Raw genomic sequence first — 19888 nt, forward strand, 5'->3', positions numbered from 1 at the left:
ATGCCACTATTTTTCCATAACTGAATTTGTTGAATTATGCTTTGAATCATATCATTATGATTGTATGGTACGGCACGATTTTGCTCATATTTATAATTTTTCTTTCTTCTTGCATTTTTTGTGTGCAAACCCTTTCATTACTTCTTTATCATAACTTCCATAACAAAATACCACATAATTATTCTAGTAGGTTGGTTTTGATTTGATCGGTATTTTCAAAAATTCATTAGAAACTTCATTAATTTCTAAGAAAAACATAACCAAATTAACAGTAAAAACATTTGAAAACTAAAAAAAAAATATTATTAAAAAATATGATGGGGTGAACTTTCATCACAACTCCTAACTTGAACATTTCCTTATCCTTAATGAATAAAAAAAACATAAATTTTTGTGCTTTTATGATAATGTTTAAGTTTAACTCTATTTATTAGAATCCATTTCTAACTTCATAATTTCAAAGTCTTCGATCTTGCTCAATCTTATTTAATCATTTCTCTTTTTTTTTTCACCTATCACTCAAATGATAAGGGTATCATTCAATCAATATGAAAAAAAAAAACAATTTTAACATATATGTGAAAATTTTCTAAACACTCTATCAAATCAATATAATTACACAAACTTTTGAGATCTTAAAGGTTGTAATGAGCCTTGCGTTAATGTGTGATAAATTTGAGAAAGTAGGTTAAGTTTTTGAACTTCGACACTAAATTCTTTCACTCATCTAATTTTTAGATTTCTTTTTACCATAATCGCCATTTTTAAAGGATGATCCTAAGTTATTTGTAAAGATACCCATTCATTTTTCTTCTCTTTTTTTTCTCGACTTGTACCACTTTTCATAATATTTCTTTCTCTCAATCTCTTTATTTTAGAGTTATTTGATATTAAGACCATCACCCTAAATTTAGAATATTTTTATTTTCTGAGCAACCACAAACTTAAAATTTTGTTATTGTCCAATTCAGAACTAGAAATGAACGGTGAAATAATGCGGTAATGTCTTGATGCAATGAGTTTGTACTTTGGGTGCAACGAAAAGAGGGCCGACCTATAAGATTAGCACTCCAACACCATTGTGAATGAAAAAAATAAGAAATAATTTATGAGTGAGAATGAAGTTTAATCATACATTTTATCTCTGTGATGCACCTTATATATGAAAATTGGTTAGAGTGCTCACGCTTCACGACTTGAAATGTGGGAGGCTATTGGATCATATCCAACGGTGGTCAGGATCCATGGTCTGGATCATGTGTGGGACCTTGCACCATAGTTGATTTATACGTTCATTTTTTAGAGGAATGATCTTAGAATAATGATTAAGTCTTTTTCCTATTAGATCTTTGCCCGACCCAAAACACTTATGGTTATGATTTTTTTTATGACTACCTAACTTCATGGAGATATAAGTAATTACAATAATTTGTAATCCAACCACATGTAATTTATTTTTTTGAGGAATGTGTCTCAAAAAGCTAGTAAGGACTATATAATTAAAATATAATGATGTAGTCTTAAGAGACCCCAGTAACCAATAATTTGTTTCCTGAACGTGTGAATAACAAGATAACTAACCATAAAGAAAAAGTGCAAGTTCTAGAAATTTTCACATTTAAATGGATCCTCTTATATTAAGAAAAAGTAGTAAACAAATTTTTTGGGTCAAACCTCACTTATTTAGGTTTCTTAAAGTTCAACAAAATTTTGAGCTAGATATTAATCTTTAATTATTATCTTTCTCTCGGTGTTTTTAATTTTACATTGATCTTAGGCAATTACATCTAACATTTGCTCTATTTCATAATCAACCTCTTATTTATTATTAGTAAGGTATAACAATGAAAAACTTGTAAAATATTGAATATAAAAACTCAAACAATTTTATTAATTTTACAAATATTAGTGTTGTTAGAAAGATAAAAAACTGAAGAAAAAAAAGCGATACATAACAATAATTTTTAAAGAAACATATAATTGAGACAAACATAAAAAATTTAATGAGATTTTTTTATGGATGCTATTAAACATCTCGTGTCATTTTTTAAATTGCTTCTCTTTCATATTATTATTATTTTTTGTTTGGGGATAAGACAAGTTTGTAGGTAGTGTGGCCTCTTTCTCATTATTTTCTTCTTCTTCACTCACATTTTTCTCTCCAACCTCTTTCTTTATTTTCTCTCACTCTTTTCAATTCTACTTACTATTTTTTATTTGTCTCCAACTCTACACTCACTTATAACCTCAATCTTCTCTAATAACTTGTTACGATAAAGTTTCACACTTGCCACTTTAGCAAACTTACTTTTTCTCAAACTGATAGCATAGCATATTTGACTCTTTTTGAGATTATTAATTATATGCCTTCATTGTTGTTTGTAGATTGAGCAACCACTTGCTTGAATAATTGGTCAATTTGTGATTCTAAATTCCTTGTTAGCGCTTCATTATTATTGTTAGTAGTTTTTGATCAAGCTTCATGTGTTTGAGAAGGCTTCCTTGATTGTTGATGTTGTTGAGGCCCATCTTGGTGTTGTTTTTGTCGAGGCTCATGATGATATCTTAATTGACTTTTTTTTAGATTAACTATTATATTATTGAGATTATTTATGCTTATTTATACGTGATTGTTTTGGTTATCTCTGATGTTGATTTTAATATCGTGGTTGATATTGCATGATTTGATTTGATCTACTCCCAAGATTGTCGCTCACCTAATATTCTAATATTCTGGTAGTTTCTCTATTATGGTGTGTATGTTCTCGAGAAAGTATTATCCCTTTGATAATTGTCCATGTAGTTAGCTTCTTCGTCGAGGAAACCATATGAGTTGCATTGGTCATTTTCATGACATCGGCCATAATAATCACACATTACAATTTGTTGCACCTGTTATACTTGTGTTTACCCGATGTTTTCCCTTTTGGAAGTTTGATAATTGTTTGGTCAGAGCATCCAGTTGAACTTATATTTGATTCTGGTTTGTTAAAAGATAATTTTGAGTGCCAGGTGTTCCGCCTCTTCTTATTCTAATGCATTTATCCGTTATTGCATTGTAATCATTTTGGGTCATATTCTAAATCAATTATTTTATCTATGTATAAGACTTTTTTCTCGTAGTGCCTATAACTGAGGCATCTACTAAGAGTGTTGAGTTTTCTCTAAATCCTTGTGCGAAATACTGTAAATGTGCAAAATCATCAAGTCTATATGATGTACATCTTTTAATCATAAGTTTATACCTTTCTAATGCATCATGGAGAGATTCAGTCTCTCCTTACTCAAGATCAATGGTGTCTGCCATATTGTCCATATATTTTCTTATTGGATAAAAACTCTAAAAAAAACCTTTCTAAATACACCCCAAGTAATTATCACACCACTTGGTAACTTCTTTATCCAGTCCTTTGATCTACCAATAAGAGGAAAGAAAACAATCTGAGCCTCTTTTGAATTTTCTATTATACATATTGGAGTGCAAAACGAAGATGTCTCTTTGAACCTTGCCAAATGTTTGTAAGGATCTATTAGAGCACTTGCGATAAATTGCGTATCTCTCAAACTTTTATGAATATAATTTTTAATGTCAAACAAATATGGATTCGCTAGTTGAAATTTGTTCGATACCTCTTCTTTAGATAGTCATTGCCCAAAATATCCTAGAGTACATCTAGGTGGGCTAGCTTTAGGTTATCCAAGTGTAAACCTTTGAGGTGGTCCACCAGTACTATAATTATGTAGTGACATCTTTTCATCTTCCTCGTCTTTCTTAGCTAGACGAGTAACTTTTCATATTTCTTTAGCGGTCCTTTCTATTTCAGGGTTAAATAACAAATCCTTCAAGCTTGTAATGCGCGTAACTAATCAAGCAAATACCTTCAACAATAATAAATAAATGAAAAAAATTATAACAATAACTAAATAATAATAATTAAATATAACTAATAGCAACTATAATCACATAATATCACCTTGTTAATGTGATCAACAGCCCCCGACAACAACACCATTTTTTGGTATAAAATTGCATTAGTAGTAAAATTGTGCCAACAAAAACTCACAAGTGGTGAATGAAAATTGTTGATCCACAAATATTTTTTAATTTCCACAAAGTTAAGGTGATCATACTTGCCATTTGGTAAATGTAATACATAAAGTAAATTTGGGGGTGCACGTAGCATGGTTAATTTGGTTGAGGAAACAATTGTAAAACTACTAGAAAGTAAACTACAGTTGGAAATTTCTAATAAAAGACACGATTAAGTCGCCCTTAGAATTATTTTCCTTTTTCATGTGGTTAATCCTTGTCGAAACCTATAATGAATCATTATTATTATACGACTATTTTACAAAATAGTTACGTGCTATGTGTAACACCCCGATTTAATTAGTCGTTTATTTAATTATTTATTTATTTAGATATCTATTTATTTAAATGATTATTTTATGTGAATTATGACGTGTTTGGCAGATGTCAACATTTATGTTGAATTGTGCTTAATTAATTAGTTTTTTGTGGGATTTAATTAATTCATTAATTAATAGAAATTGAGAGAATAGTAAAGATTGGGGTAGAAAATGCAAATAATGGAAAATAGATGGTTAGTAATAAAGGGATTATGTTTAGTTGGACCAATAGTGTAATTAAAAGAAAGTTAATTAGGTTATATATATATATATATATATTATATATATATATATATATATTATATAATATATATATATATATATATATAATATATATATATATATAGATAGAGAGAGAGAGAGAGAGAAGAGAGAGAGAGAGAGAGGAAGAGAGAGAAGAGAGAAGAGAGAGAGAGAGAGAGAAGAGAGAGAGAGAAGAGCGAGAGAGAGAGAACGAGAGAGAGAGAGAGAAGAGAGAGAGAGAGAGAGGCGAGAGAGAGAGAGAGAGAGAGAAGAGAGAGAGAGAGAGAGAGGAGAGAGAGAGGAGAGAAGAAAACAAGAATTTTATAGCATTTTGTCAGTAACGTGAAAAAGAGAAGAGTTAGAGAGCATTGAAAGAGAGCCAGTGCTTGGGGAAGGAGAACCACAAAAGAGTTTGCTTGCTTGCTTTTGCTGAATTTTAAAGGTAAGAGGATTATTCATCTAAGAGTGTCTTAATCATAAAGGGTAGATATGTTTCCCTTAACCTCCAATAGGATTTTTTTCTTTCTCTTTTGATTGATTGTTGATGAGTTCAATGAATATGATTCTTTTTTATGCAATAAATTGATTGAAAACCGTGATTGATGTTATATGGTTGTTGTTCATGTCAAATTACTCATGGATGGTTGTTGTTTATGACGTTTATTTCAAAATATGAATGATAATGATGCAGACCGACTTATGAATAGAGAATTAATTATCAATAATCACCTCCTAGATTGTTCACCTGTCTGTACCTTTGAGTGATGTAATCAAATGAATGATATATGCAGATGAATCTCAAGCACAAGGTTAAGTGAAAGGATGAAAATGAGAGGGCAAATTTTAGGGTATGACAGGTGTGAGTGTAGCTACCTGATCGGAACCGGTTTTAGAAGTGAACTCCAATGGGTTGGTGCAACTCAGGTGAGGTGTTGGAAATGTGAGTTAAGGTTTGGAATAACTTTAGTGATGCTTATGGAAGTATTCTAGGTGGTTGGTTTGAGTTGAAAAGCTTTGAAAATCAGAAAAGGAATCTCTCTTTTCAATGGTGAAATTCGATTTTGCAGCAAGGTGATTCTGGATTTTCAAGCCTTTTTTTAGAGTGGAATATATTCCCCTATTTATAGGAAAGGTGAGGGAAGTGTTTGGAGGGAGAATGGAGAGGTTTGCTTCAGAAACTGGTTGAGCTCGAAAGTGACAAAGTGGGAGGCTTGTGGGGGAAACTTTGTTGAAGTTCTGACCTGGTTTGCCTTCCAAACATTTTGTCTGTGCTCTAGCATAAAAATGGAGACACAAGGGTGCTTGAAACATGGCTGGAGTGGCTATTATTTTTATCCATTTTTGGGAAAACCAAAATTTTGCACATGGCTCGGGTTTCTTGGTTTGTGACCTTTCTACACCAAAGTTGACTTCAAATTGGGCCTTAATATGTTGTATAACATGTTACAAGTCAAAAGGGATCAGATTGGTATGGATTGGGAACTTGGTGAATCAATTTGCAAATTCTGACTGGTTGTGGTCTGACCTATGCATCATGACTATTTCCAATTTTTGAACTAAGGCCAAATGAAATTGTCTCGTGTATTTTGCATGAAATTTGTGTCAAATAATCCTTGCAATGTCCTTGATCAAATGAAAAAGGAACCGGATCAAAAGGAGTTGTTGTTTGGAAATGACAATGTGGTAAAGTGGTGGTCTTGGTCATGTTTCTAGGGCATGTTAGGCACATTGGACCGGCTTGGCCAATGCAAATGTTGAGGTCCTTGCTCAATGAATTAGGTATTGGACCTTGAAACAAAGTTAAAGAGGGACTCAATTAGGACATTTTTATCTAAGAAGATCTTGAAAAGCTTGCAAGATGAAAAAGGTATGGACTTTGGGCCAAATCATATGCCATTATTTCCAAAATGTGACCAACCAACTTGACCTAGAAATGCCATTTTGTGATTTCTTGATTTTTAAGACACGATGGTGGATGTTTGAAGCTCATATGATCATATCATGATGTAAAATGAAGCTTGGAGATTTGTGAAGTGATTTTAGGCCATGCTCATAGGTGGATCCAATGCCTTGAAAGTTCAAAAACCACGACCAAACCAATGACTTGTAACATGAATCGAATGAGTGTTTGGATGGTGAATTATGGTTGAATTTTACTTAAATTGATGGTAAATGAATGATGATATGATAGGCTGATCAAATGAATCAAGGCTAGGGATCAAAGGATGCCCAAACTAGGGTTTCTTGAATTACAAGTTTCATCAAGAACCATGGTCATACAAATTAGGGTTTGGTGATGTAAGAGATGTATTAAGATGATTCAAAGGATTGGGGTATGAACAAGGCTCAAGGTGATCCATGATTTGTACAAGCCAATGGGGGTCAAGCATTAGGGCTAAGGTCCTTGGGTGACCAGATGAATCTTCATGTGTCTTTAATAGGGACTCACCATATAATTATGGCTTAGAGAGAGAGTGAGATGTCTTAAATTATTCTACGAGCTTGTGGGATGCTTGAGGATTGAGATTAAGGTTTAGGTGGCTTGGGCACACCTCAACATGATCAGTGGGTCTTGAGGCTTCATAGATGAGCCTCATGCCTTTAGTTTGTGGAACATTGTGGATCATTAGGTACCAATGATTATGAGATGATTTGTATGAGATGTATGCTCATGAATTAGGGTTATGGAGGGTGATATGGAGGTAGGGTAAATTTGAGGGTGTGGCAATTGCCTCTATTCAATCTTCTTGGACCTGAATGTATGGATAACAACGTCTTCTAATGCGTTCAAGGTAGGAGAAGATTAAATACCAAAAAGAGTAACCAGAAATTTGCCTTGTTGGGGATGAGAGTGATATGAATTTGATTTGTTGGGGATTACATGTGAGAAAGTGTTTATTGGATGGCAAATCATCTTTATATGAAATCAATTGCTCGGGAAATGAATATGGTATATGATAATTATGCATGATACGTGATGCGATGTATGAAACATAAGTATGTTTTCAAAGAGGGAAGTTTGGTGACTAAACTTCAAGAAGAAGGGTGTGGAAGAAACTCCGTTGGGGAATACAAGTTTTTGGTAAAAGGGGTGACTGCCTTTAGCGATAGCTGGGGAGAAAGATAATGGTGATTCCTAGCAAGGACTTGAACACCTGACTCTGATGGGGAATTCTAGATTCAACGATGATTCCTAGCAGCGACTGGAATACCTGACTATGGGGAAAAAAAGACATTCAGCGAAGATTCCTAGCACGACTGGAATACCTGACTTGACTGGGGATAAAAATAAAATGGCTCAGTGATGATTCTTAGTAGTGGCTAGAAATACCTAACTCTGTTTGGAGATAATTTAAAAGGGTACAGTGATGATTCTTAGCAACGGCTAGAATACATGACTCTGATGAGGAAACTAGAAGTCCAACAACGATTCTTAGCAAAGACTAGAATACCTGACATCTGGTGGGGAGATCAACAATTTAGTGACGATTCCTTACAAAGGTCGGAATACTTGACTCTGTCTGAGGATGATTGAAAGTTCAGTGAAGATTCTTAGCAACGGCTAGAATACCTGACTTGGTTGGAAAAAGAGAGCAGATTAGCGACGATTCTTAGCAACGGCTAGAATACCTGACTTGTTCTGAGGAATGAAATTCAATGATGATTCTTAGCAACGGCTAGGAATACCTGACTCGACTGGGTAACAAGTTCAATGATGACTCTTTCCCGGGGAAAAAGAAATTCAAAGACGATTCCTAGCGAAGGCTAAGAATACCTGACTCTGGTTGGGGACGAATGGAAATTCAGTGATGATTCTTAACAACGACTGTAATACCTGACTCTTCTGGGGAGAACTTGAGAGGATACAAAGTAGTTCAGTGACGATTCCAAACAACGGTTGTAATACATGACTTTACATGCAGAGAAATATTGGGACTGAATGTCGACTTTACTGGGAGAGAATCCCTAACAACGGCTGGGAAGTTTTGAAATATGACGGGGACAAACTCCTAGCAATTGCTGGGAAATTAGGAATTTTGATGAATCATTCTTGAGTATAACAGGGGTGTGAATTTCAGAAGATACCTATGATGCAATATTATGTATGCAATACGCCGATGTATGTTCGAGCTTTTGAGGAATATGTGAATTCCAAGTTTGTGAGTTATGCCAAATATGATTGGGCTTTGTGGGGGATAATTTGTTAGGAGTGTCAATGATGATTGTGCTTAGAATTTGCTTGGGGAGAGTGGACTGACTGAAGGAGAATGGACGATCCAAAACGCATCGGAATTAAAATTTCTCCTTTAATGATCCTTACGAATGGGCATGATCAGTGATAGAATCATTACCTCTTGTGGCGATCACGAACGTTGAACAATGACAACGCCTCTACTCAGTCCACACGAACGAATTCCTTCAATCTCAGTGCTAGCTGCTACGAATGAAGGCTTTGAGTGAGAGAGAGAGAGAGAGAAACGAAATTGCAAGTGTGACAATGCTTCTACACAAGGGTTCTATTTATAGAACCACTTGTGTGGGCTGCAAGCTAAAAAGCCCACTCAAATGTATATGGCCTATATCTTATAATATGCCAAAATCACTTAAGTGTGTGGTACCTTACCATATTTCGTATTCTACTTAAGTACACCGTACCTTACGATGTTCTATAATTCACTTAAGGGAACCGTACATTACAATATTCCTTAATTACTCTATCTCTCATCAATCCGTCCTTTGTGTGCGACCCTATAGGTTTTCGCGACATTGGCAATTATATTAAATCACGTATTTAACATAATAAACAGTGAGCGGTATCTAGCAACACATCACTGCTACCCAAGACACGAAAATGTCATGTGATCTGACAAATCCTTTTGTGATAATAATTATGTGTATAATTACCCTTTTGCCCTTATGTCTATATTGAACACAAGGCATAGACCGTGTCATCCTTGTCCAGTTCAATATTGGGCCCATAGACATTTATCCTGTTACGCATGATGGGCAAATTCCATCTAGGTCACTCATGTCCCTTAGCATGCTTCGTGGAGTACCCATCAACTGTCTTTATGGTCATCCAATTACGGACAATATTTGATCAGCAATAAGGCACTCGACTCTACATCTAGTGTCCATAGTGGTTTCAGGTCGAAGGGTGGTATACACCATTATCACCATGAGAATAACTTATGACACTTTTCATAACATTCTATATAGTATTCTCATAGCGGGTCAATCCAGTATAAATATTACTCTTAATATTCATACCTATGTTTAAGACTTGATAACTCTTTATCCATGATCCATGAGATGTGATCATCAGTCTATAAACATAATAGTCTTCATGCTTTAATGTTGTCCCATTTCACAATAAAGCTTGACTACGGATACTTTAAGAATAGTGTCCTTATGTTTAATATGATCTCATGATTAAGTCATACTTGATACATTAAACGGACTAGCTATTCTAGGGACTTTATTAAACAAACATAATAAAGAAAAATCCTTTTATTATTAATAAATAATTCGATACAAGTACCAAAAGTATTGGCCTCTAGGGCTTACACCAACAATCTCCCACTAGCACTAGAGCCAATCAGGCATACCCCTAATGCCCATAGATCTTGTATGGCCATCATGCTTCTGCTGCGCAAGAGGCTTTGTCAGTGGGTCAACAATATTGTCAAGTGTAGGTACTCTGCATATTTTCACATCTCCTCTATCTATTATCTCTCGAGTGAGGTGATAACGCCTAAGTATGTGTTTGGATCGTTGGTGAGATCTAGGCTCCTTATCTTGTGCGATAGCACCATTGTTATCACAATAGAGACCAATGGGATCCACAATGCTAGGAACTATGTCAAGTTCGTTAATGAACTTTTTGATACAAACAACTTCCTTTGCTGCACTTGAGACAACAATATACTCGGTCTCGGTTGTAGAATCAGCAACTGTATCTTGCTTTGAACTTTTCCAGCTCACAGCGCCACCGTTTAAGCAAAACACATAACCAGATTGCGATCTAAAGTCATCCTTATCTGTCTGGAAGCTAGCATCGGTGTATCCAATTACAGCCAACTCTTCCTGACCTCCATATATCAAGAATGAGTCCTTAGTCCTTCTCAAATACTTAAGGATATTCTTGACAGCTACCCAATGGGCATCACCAGGATCAGATTGGTACCTACTCGTTGCACTTAAAGCATACGAGACATCTGGTCGAGTACATAACATGGCATACATGATAGATCCTATTGCAGATGCATATGGAATCTTATTCATGCGATCCCTTTCTTCCTTAGTTGAAGGGGATTGTGTTTTTGATAGACACAGACCATGTTGCATAGGTATGAATCTTTTCTTGGAATCATGCATATTAAAGCGTCTCAGCACTTTGTCTATATACGTACTCTGACTTAGGCCAAGCAGTTTTTGTGATCTATCTCTATAGATTCTGATTCCTAATATATAGGCTGCTTCACCTAGGTCCTTCATAGAAAAGCATTTCCCCAACCAAGACTTTACTTGTTGCAGGGTAGGGACATCGTTTCCAATGAGTAATATGTCATCTACATATAATACCAGGAAAACGATCATGCTCCCACTAACCTTCTTGTAGACACAAGGCTCATCTTCGTTCTTGATGAATCCATATTGTTTTACCGTTTCATCAAAACGAAGATTCCAGCTTCTGGAAGCTTGCTTCAATCCATAGATTGATCTTTGTAATTTACATATCTTTTGGGCTTCTTCTGGTATGTCAAATACTTCAGGCTGTGTCATGTATACATCCTCAAGAAGATTCCCATTAAGGAAAGCAGTTTTGACATCCATCTACCATATTTCATAATCATGATATGCAGCGATAGCAAGTAAAATCCGAACAGATTTAAGCATTGCAACTGGTGAAAAGGTTTCATCATAGTCAACCCCATGAATTTGTTTATATCCTTTTGCAACCAGTCTTGCCTTATAGGTATGTACCTTACCATCCATGTCAGTCTTCTTTTTGAAGACGCACTTGCATCCTATAGGGTTAACTCCTACAGGAGGCTCTACCAAGGTCCAAACTTGGTTTGTGTACATGGAATCCATTTCAGATTTCATGGCTTCTAGCCACTTCTCAGACTCGGGACCAGTTATGGCCTCTTGGTAGGTCACAGGCTCATCTTGATCCATGAGTAATACATCACCTTTATTAGTTATGAGATATCTATATCTCTCAGGTATGTGACGTATCCTGCTTGACCTACGCTGGTCTTGTTCTACTTGAGCAGGTTGTTCTTCCACAACTACTTGTGTTTCCTGCTCTAATTCCTCCATAGGTGTATCGATGCTTTGTGATTCTTGAATTTCTTCAAGCTCTACTTTCCTCCCACTGATTCCTTTGGAAATAAAATCCTTTTCTAGGAAAATTCCAGTTCGAGCGACAAACACTTTGCCCTCAGAAGGATTGTAGAAGTAATACCCTCTTGTTTCTTTAGGATACCCCACAAATAAGCATTTGTCATATTTGGGCTCAAGCTTAGTTGAAATTTGTCGTTTCACATAAACTTCGCAACCCCAAATCTTCATGTAAGACATATGTGGTTTCTTACCACTCCATATCTCATATGGTGTCTTCTCAACCTTTTTGGATGGATGGAACACGGTTAAGTGTGTAAGCTGTTGTCAATAGTGCATGTCCCCAAAAGGAGTTTGGAAGATCGGTGTGACTCATCATGGATCGGACCATGTCTAACAGGGTTCAATTTCTTCTCTCAGATACACCATTCCATTGGGGTGTTCCAGGAGGAGTAAGTTGGGATAGGATCCCACACTCTTTCAGATGGTCATCAAACTCTAGGCTTAAATACTCACCACCTCGATCTGATCGAAGAGTTTTAATATTCTTACCTAGTTGGTTTTGTACTTCATTCTTGAATTCCTTGAACTTTTCAAAGGACTCTGATTTGTGTTTCATTAAATACACATAACCATATCTACTGAAATCATCAGTAAATGTGACAAAGTACTGAAAGCCTCCTCTGGCTGGTATGTTCAGTGGTCCACATACATCAGTATGTATGAGGGCCAAAAGATCATTAGCTCTTTCACCTTTTCCTGTGAATGGAGACTTTGTCATCTTTCCAATTAAACAATATCTGCATGTCTCATATGATTCATAATCAAAAGAGTCCAACAGTCCATCTTTATGGAGTTTGGAAATGCGTTTCTCATTTATGTGGCCTAATCGGCAATGCCAAAGGTAAGTTGGATTTAACTCATTAGGTTTCATCCTTTTAGTATTAATGTTATAAATAGGCATTTCAAGATCAAGGACATATAGTCCATTGTTCATTTGTGCAGTAGCATAGAATATATCATTCAAATAAGTTGAGCAACAATTGTTCTTTATTATAAATGAAAAACCAAACTTGTCCAAACAAGAAACGGAAATAATATTCCTGCTAATTGCAGGTACATAATAACAGTTCTCTAACTGAATTATTAAACCACTAGGTAAAGTCAATACATAAGTTCCTACGGCTAAAGCAGCAACCTTTGCTCCATTGCCAACTCATAGGTCGACTTCACCTTTTGCCAAATCTCTACTCCTTTTTAGTCCCTGCACATTGGTACAAATGTGAGAACCGCATCAAGTATCTAATACCCATGATGCAGAAGTAGATAAATTAATTTCAATAACAAAAATACCTGAAGTTGAAGTCTCTACTCCATTCTTCTTATCTTCTAGGTACTTTGGGCAGTTTCTCTTCCAGTGTCCGGTCTTACCGCAATGGAAGCAGGTGCCTTCTTTTGCTATGCCTCCACTAGGCTTCAAAGCAGCAACAATGGGTTTGGGTTTGGCAACTTCCTTGCCTTTCCCTTTATCACCCTGCTTGGTGGGCCTTTTGTTCTGTCTCTTTCCATTTTCGATCATCAGAATGGACTTCCCTTTTGACTTCAGATTCTGCTCAGCGGTTCTTAACATGGCTAGCAGTTCAGGAAGAGCTTTTTCCATATCATTCATATTGAAATTTAGGATAAATTGACTAAATCTATCTGGCAACGATTGCAAGATCAAATCAGTCACAAGTTCTTTTCCGAGGGGAAAACCCAATCTCTCAAGGTTTTCCACATACCCAATCATCTTGAGCACATGGGGACCTACAGGGGCTCCCTCAGCTAACTTGCCTTGAAAAAAGGCTTTTGAAACTTCAAACCTTTCATGCCTTGCTTGCTCTTGATAGAGCATCTTCAGGTGTTCGATCATATCGGACGCTGCCATGTTCTCATGTTGCTTTTGCAATTCTGAGTTCATGGTAGCTAGCATGAGACAAGCAGTTTCATTGGCATCATCGACATGCTTCTTATAAGCATCTCTTTTTGCCTTAGGTGCAGAGCTAGGAGGTTCCTCTTCAGGATCAGGTTTCTCCAAGACATACAACTTTTTTATCATGTTTGAGGATAATCGTTAGGTTTCGGTGCCAATCCAGAAAATTTGTCCCAGACAATTTATCCTTGTCAAGGATTGATCGCAAGATGTTGTTAGAGGTGTTTGTTGTCATGGTAATCTACATAAGAATTAATGAAAATATAAGTATCAATAACATATTTAATTAGGCCTTTAATTAAATATGCTCCCACTATTTTACTCAAAACAAATGACCCTCACCATTTGATTCGGAAAATCCCGTTGGAAGATTTTCTAGTTGGTCGAGATCCATATTTCACTTCATTTTAAGTCCGCGTAGGCGGATTACACAAAACTAGGTTATTTAGTTATGAACTCCTTCCAATTGTATCTAATACAACTCTCGAATATTTTAGTTGGGTGAATAACTCCTTATTCCAATCCATCACATGGATCATTTCCAACTCTTGCTTCTAAACATATATAATCTTATTATAATTTGTTTAGTTAAGTTTGACCCATTGTTTTAACAATTGGATATTACAATTATCCCATCGCACCTTACTAATATAGAACATGCACCTCGCGTAGGCGAAACCTACATTATCCGATACTAGTCTTGATGAGTGTTAAAACTTGGAAAGCATAAACTTAATATTTAATTTGAGGGAATTTGCAATTATTCTGATCTCACCGACTTATTTATCATATAAATCGTCTCTCACATGCATCAACATACATTCACATGCATCAACATACATACATAATGAAACAGTTATGGCCCCTAGCGCAATTGTTCTCCCAAGCCAATGAGAGAACCTAAGCTAACCTAATAACGATCTAAGCTTCTCCAAGCAAGATCTTCAAGGTTGTCCTCCTTTGATATTGACTTCTTCTCTTTCTTCATAACATTACATTACATAAAAGAAACTCGTTTTATATACGAGGGAGTGAGATGAGAAAAGGAGTTACATTGAGAGATTAAAAGAGAGGCACGACACGCAGGTCGTATTTTAAAACCCAAAACAAAATAAAGGAAAACTAAGGCCATAACCGATCACCACAAGACAATAATAATAAACACATTATTATTATTATTATTAATTTTAATTCTTTTAATTAATTAAAACCAAATTAAATTTCGACGACCGATCACACTACGCAGAGTTAGCCGGGGTCCGCTGCCCGGTCAGCGGGAACGGGTGTTCCGCTGCCCGGTCAGCGCCCCTGCTTGAAAATTTTAATAAACAATTCATTTAAAATCGACGTTGTTTTTCGCATCAACACTTGATACTTTAAAGCACAACTCTTGTGCCATCATTAACCCTAATCGCATAACTTTTTGACAACACAACCCTTGTGCCGTCATTAACCCTAATGCATAACTCTTTGACAACACAACCCTTGTGCCGTCATTAACCCTAATGCATCAATTTCAGACCATCAAACACATCTCGATTGTTGATTCAGTATGATTGATCAACACGTCATTGCTTCACCATACTAATGTCGGATCAAGAAGCAAACGACCATTGATCGCTCAAAGGAAAACAACCATTAAGTGTTTGAATGAATGAAACAGAAACAGTATATCATATATACCGTATTTTGCATCAGGATTACTTATATCATGTATATAACTTGATCGATCTCGAGTTAATTACTCATTTATTCTTTGATTCATTCTGTCTTTTAATTGTATCAATATAGAAAATACAGAAAATAAACAGCTATCAGATTCATGGTTTCGTAAGTGGCTCTGATACCACTGAAGGAGAATGGACGATCCAAAATGCAGCGGAATTTAAAATTTCTCCTTTAATGATCCATACGAATGGGCATGATCAGTGATAGAATCATTACCTCTTGTGGCGATCACGAATGTTGAACGATGACAACGCCTCTATTCAGTCCACACGAACAAATTCCTTCAATCTCAGTGCTAGCTGCTACAAATGAAGGCTTTGAGTGAGAGAGAGAGAGAGAGAGAAACAAAATTGCAAGTGTGACAATGCTTCTACACAAGGGTTATATTTATAGAACCACTTATGTGGGCTGCAAGCTAAAAAGCCCACTCAAGTGTATATGGCCCATATCTTATAATATGCCAAAATCACTTAAGTGTGTGGTACCTTACCATATTTCGTATTCTACTTAAGTACACCGTACCTTACGATGTTCTATAATTCACTTAAGGGAACCGTACATTACAGTATTCCTTAATTACTCTATCTCTCATCAATCCGTCCTTTGTGTGTAACCCTATAGGTTTTCGATAGGTTTTCGCGGCATTGGCAATTATATTAAATCACGTATTTAACATAATAAACAGTGAACGGTATCTAGCAACACATCACTGCTACCCAAGACACGAAAATGTCATGTGATCTGACAAATCCTTCTGTGATAATAATTATGTGTATAATTACCCTTTTTCCCTTATGTCTATATTGAACACAAGGCATAGACTGTGTCATCCTTGTCCAGTTCAATATTGGGCCCATAGACATTTATCCTGTTATGCAGGATGGGCAAATTCAATCTAGGTCACTCATGTCCCTTAGCATGCTTCGTGGAGTACCCATCAACTGTCTTTATGGTCATCCAATTACGGACAATGTTTGATCAGCAATAAGGCACTCGACTCTACATCTAGGGTCCATTGTGGTTTCAGGTCGAAGGGTGGTATACACCATTATCACCATGAGAATAACTTATGACACTTTGCATAACATTCTATATAGTATTCTCATAGCGGGTCAATCCAGTATAAATATTACTCTTAATATTCATACCTATGTTTAAGACTTGATAACTCTTTATCCATGATCCATGAGATGTGATCATCAGTCTATAAACATAATAGTCTTCATGCTTTAATGTTATCCCATTTCATATTAAAGCTTGACTACAGATACTTTAAGAATAGTGTCCTTATGTTTAATGTGATCTCATGATTAAGTCATACTTGATACATTAAACAGACTAGCTATTCTAGGGACTTTATTAAATAAACATAATAAAGAAAAGCCTTTTATTATTAATAAATAATTCGATACAAGTACCAAAAGTATTGGCCTCTAGGGCTTACACCAACACTGACTTCCCGACATCAGAATCTGGATCTTTTGATGTTCAAGTTGTGATCGACGTAATAGCTAGGGATTTCTATTGAGGAGAAATTTTGATTGGGCTAAATCAAAAGGACTTTGTGGCATTGCGGTGTCGAGGTATACCAAGCATGTTGGACTTTTGTTACCTTTAAATACTTTTGAAAGAGAAGTAATTTTGACATTTTCCTTTAAAAGCACTTTTTTCTTTTTAATAAAAGTTTGTATTACTCAAAAAATTCCAATGCAATGTCAATTAAAGAAAAGTCACACTTTACAAACAAAGCAGAAAAAGTAAAAGTATTGAGCATGTATGATGAAATTGATTTTATTTGATAAAAATGATCCCAAGAATGGGTGATATGTACAAGGAAGCAAATCCTAAAAGAGGTGATTGCAATAAGAAATTGAAAAAACTATAATGGCAATAGAAATAGCTCGGATTTCCACCAAGTTTCAACTATGATATAGTCCTTATGCCTCTGAAGGTCCTTAGATCTTACTTTAGAAGGAAAGTGATTGGATTGACTCTCCAGGAGTGTGGAAGATTCTTTGCGGAATGCATCCTCTCGCTTTTATGAATCCCTAATTTTTTCCTAGACCGCCCTTTCAGGTTCTCAGTCTACCGAGATACCCATTTTTGCATAAGCCGTCCTTTCGGGTTTTCAACTTATCAAACTCTTTTTTTGTTAAGCATAGTATTTTTTGACTGCATCCGTATTCACAGGGGATGGAAGATATTTACCATCCATAGTTGAAAGTATTAAGGCTCCTCTAGAGAAAAAATTTCTTACAACGTATGGGCCTTCGTAGTTCGGCGTCCACTTGCCGCTTGGGTCACTATGAATCGGTAGAATCTTCTTAAAGACTAGGTCTACGACCTTAAGGTAGCGAGGAAAGACCTTCTTATCATATGCCATCTTGATGCGCTTTTGGTATAATTGACCGTGGTAGATGGCTGCCAAGCGCTTCTCATCAATGAGGTTCAATTGGTCAAATCAGGCTTGCACCCACTCGGCTTCATCAAGCCTGACATTGATCAAAATCCTTAAGGAAGGAATCTCTACTTCAACAGGCAAGACTGCGTCCATGCCATACACGAGGTAGCCATGAAACGCGAACAAGAGCATCTTGTGCCAATCTTTATAGGTTTCCACCATTTTCTGCATGATTTTCTTAATATTTTTGTTGGCTACCTCAACAACACCATTCATCTGGGCCGATATGGTGACGAGTTGTGATGCTCAATCTTGAAGCTTTGGCATAACTCTTTCACCATCTTGTTATTGGGGTTAGATCCATTATCAGTAATGATCTTGTTGGGGACCCCATAATGGCATATGATTTCTTTCCTTATAAATCAAGCCAACACTTGTCTTATGATGTTAGGGTGGGAGATTACTTCCATCCATTTAGTGAAATAGTCTATGGCTACCAAGATGAAGCGATGTCCGTTCGATGTAGTTGGCTCAATGCGCCCGATTACGTCAATGCCCCGCATGGCAAAAGGCCAAGGTGATGTAAGGACATTGAGTGGTACTGGTGGTACATGGATCTTGTCAGCATAAATTTGGCATTTGTGGCACGTTTGGACGTGGCAGTAGCAGTCAACCTCCATGGTCATCCAATAATAGCCGACCCTCAATATTTTCTTCACCATGGTGTGTCCACTGGCATGTGTCCCAAAGGAACCTTCATGGATTTCCATTATAATTCGGCTTGCTTCACTTTTGTCTACGCATCTAAGCAAAACCGAATCATAATTACTCTTGTACAATACCCTTCACTTAAGAAGAACTTGGATGATAGTTTCCGATGATACTTCTTATCGGCGATATATGCGCTCTCAGGATACTCTTGGCTTTCTAGGAATTTCAGGATGTCGTAGAACCAAGGGTGGCCATCAACTTTGTCTTCGGTCGCCAAACAGTAAGCAAGCTTGTCCAAGTAGTCAAGATGAAAAGATGGTGCTTCATTCTTCCATTTGACCTTAAACATGGATGATAGAGTTGCCAAGGGATTGGCTAATTGATTTTCCTCTCTAGGGATGTGATGGAATGTAATCTCGTCAAAGTACGAGAACAATTTTAAGACATGCTCCTTGTAAGGGATTAACTTGTGACCTCGAGCCTCCCAATCTCCTCTGACTTGGCTAATAGCCAAGACTAAGTCTCCATAAACCTCAAGAATTTTGATCCTAAGATCAATCGCAACTTCAATATCAAAGATACAAGCCTCGTATTCCGCCATATTGTTGGTACATTCAAATCACAACCTTGTAGTGAAAGGTAAGTGAAAACCAATTGGGGAGGTGATTACTGCCCCAATACCATTTCAATGAGAGTTAGAAGCTCCATCAAACACAAGCGTCCACCATGATCCAGGTTATGGTCCTTCCTCAGGGCCATGGATGTTGGAATCCCTTATCAGCATAATGTACTCATTAGGGAACTCAAAGCGCATAGACTGGTAGTCCTCCAAAGGTTGATGTGCAAGATATCAGACAATACACTCCCTTTGATATATTTTTGAGTGACATGTTGGATGTCGTGCTCGGTTAAAGCCATTTTCCAACGAGCTGCTCTACCGGTCAGAGCAGGCTTCTCAAAGATGTACTTGACTGGATCCATCTTGGATATTAATAGCGTAGTGTATGTGAGCATGATTTCCTTGGGCGTTTGGCAGTCCAAGCAAGTGAATAAGATGTCTTCTTAAGCATCGAGTG

At 36.4% G+C, this 19888-nt stretch overlaps 1 protein-coding gene across 1 annotated transcript; it reads right to left on the bottom strand.

The window, feature by feature from the left end:
* Positions 1-18897: 18897 nt before the first annotated feature.
* On the bottom strand, positions 18898-19413 carry LOC127100211 (uncharacterized). Its single transcript, XM_051037429.1, has one exon. It carries the CDS (start codon positions 19411-19413, stop codon positions 18898-18900), a length of 516 nt encoding a protein of 171 aa, XP_050893386.1.
* Between the last annotated feature and the right edge of the window lie 475 nt (positions 19414-19888).

This window comes from Lathyrus oleraceus, chromosome 1 (assembly GCF_024323335.1).
Source record: "Lathyrus oleraceus cultivar Zhongwan6 chromosome 1, CAAS_Psat_ZW6_1.0, whole genome shotgun sequence".
Classification (NCBI taxonomy): Eukaryota; Viridiplantae; Streptophyta; class Magnoliopsida; order Fabales; family Fabaceae; genus Lathyrus; species Lathyrus oleraceus.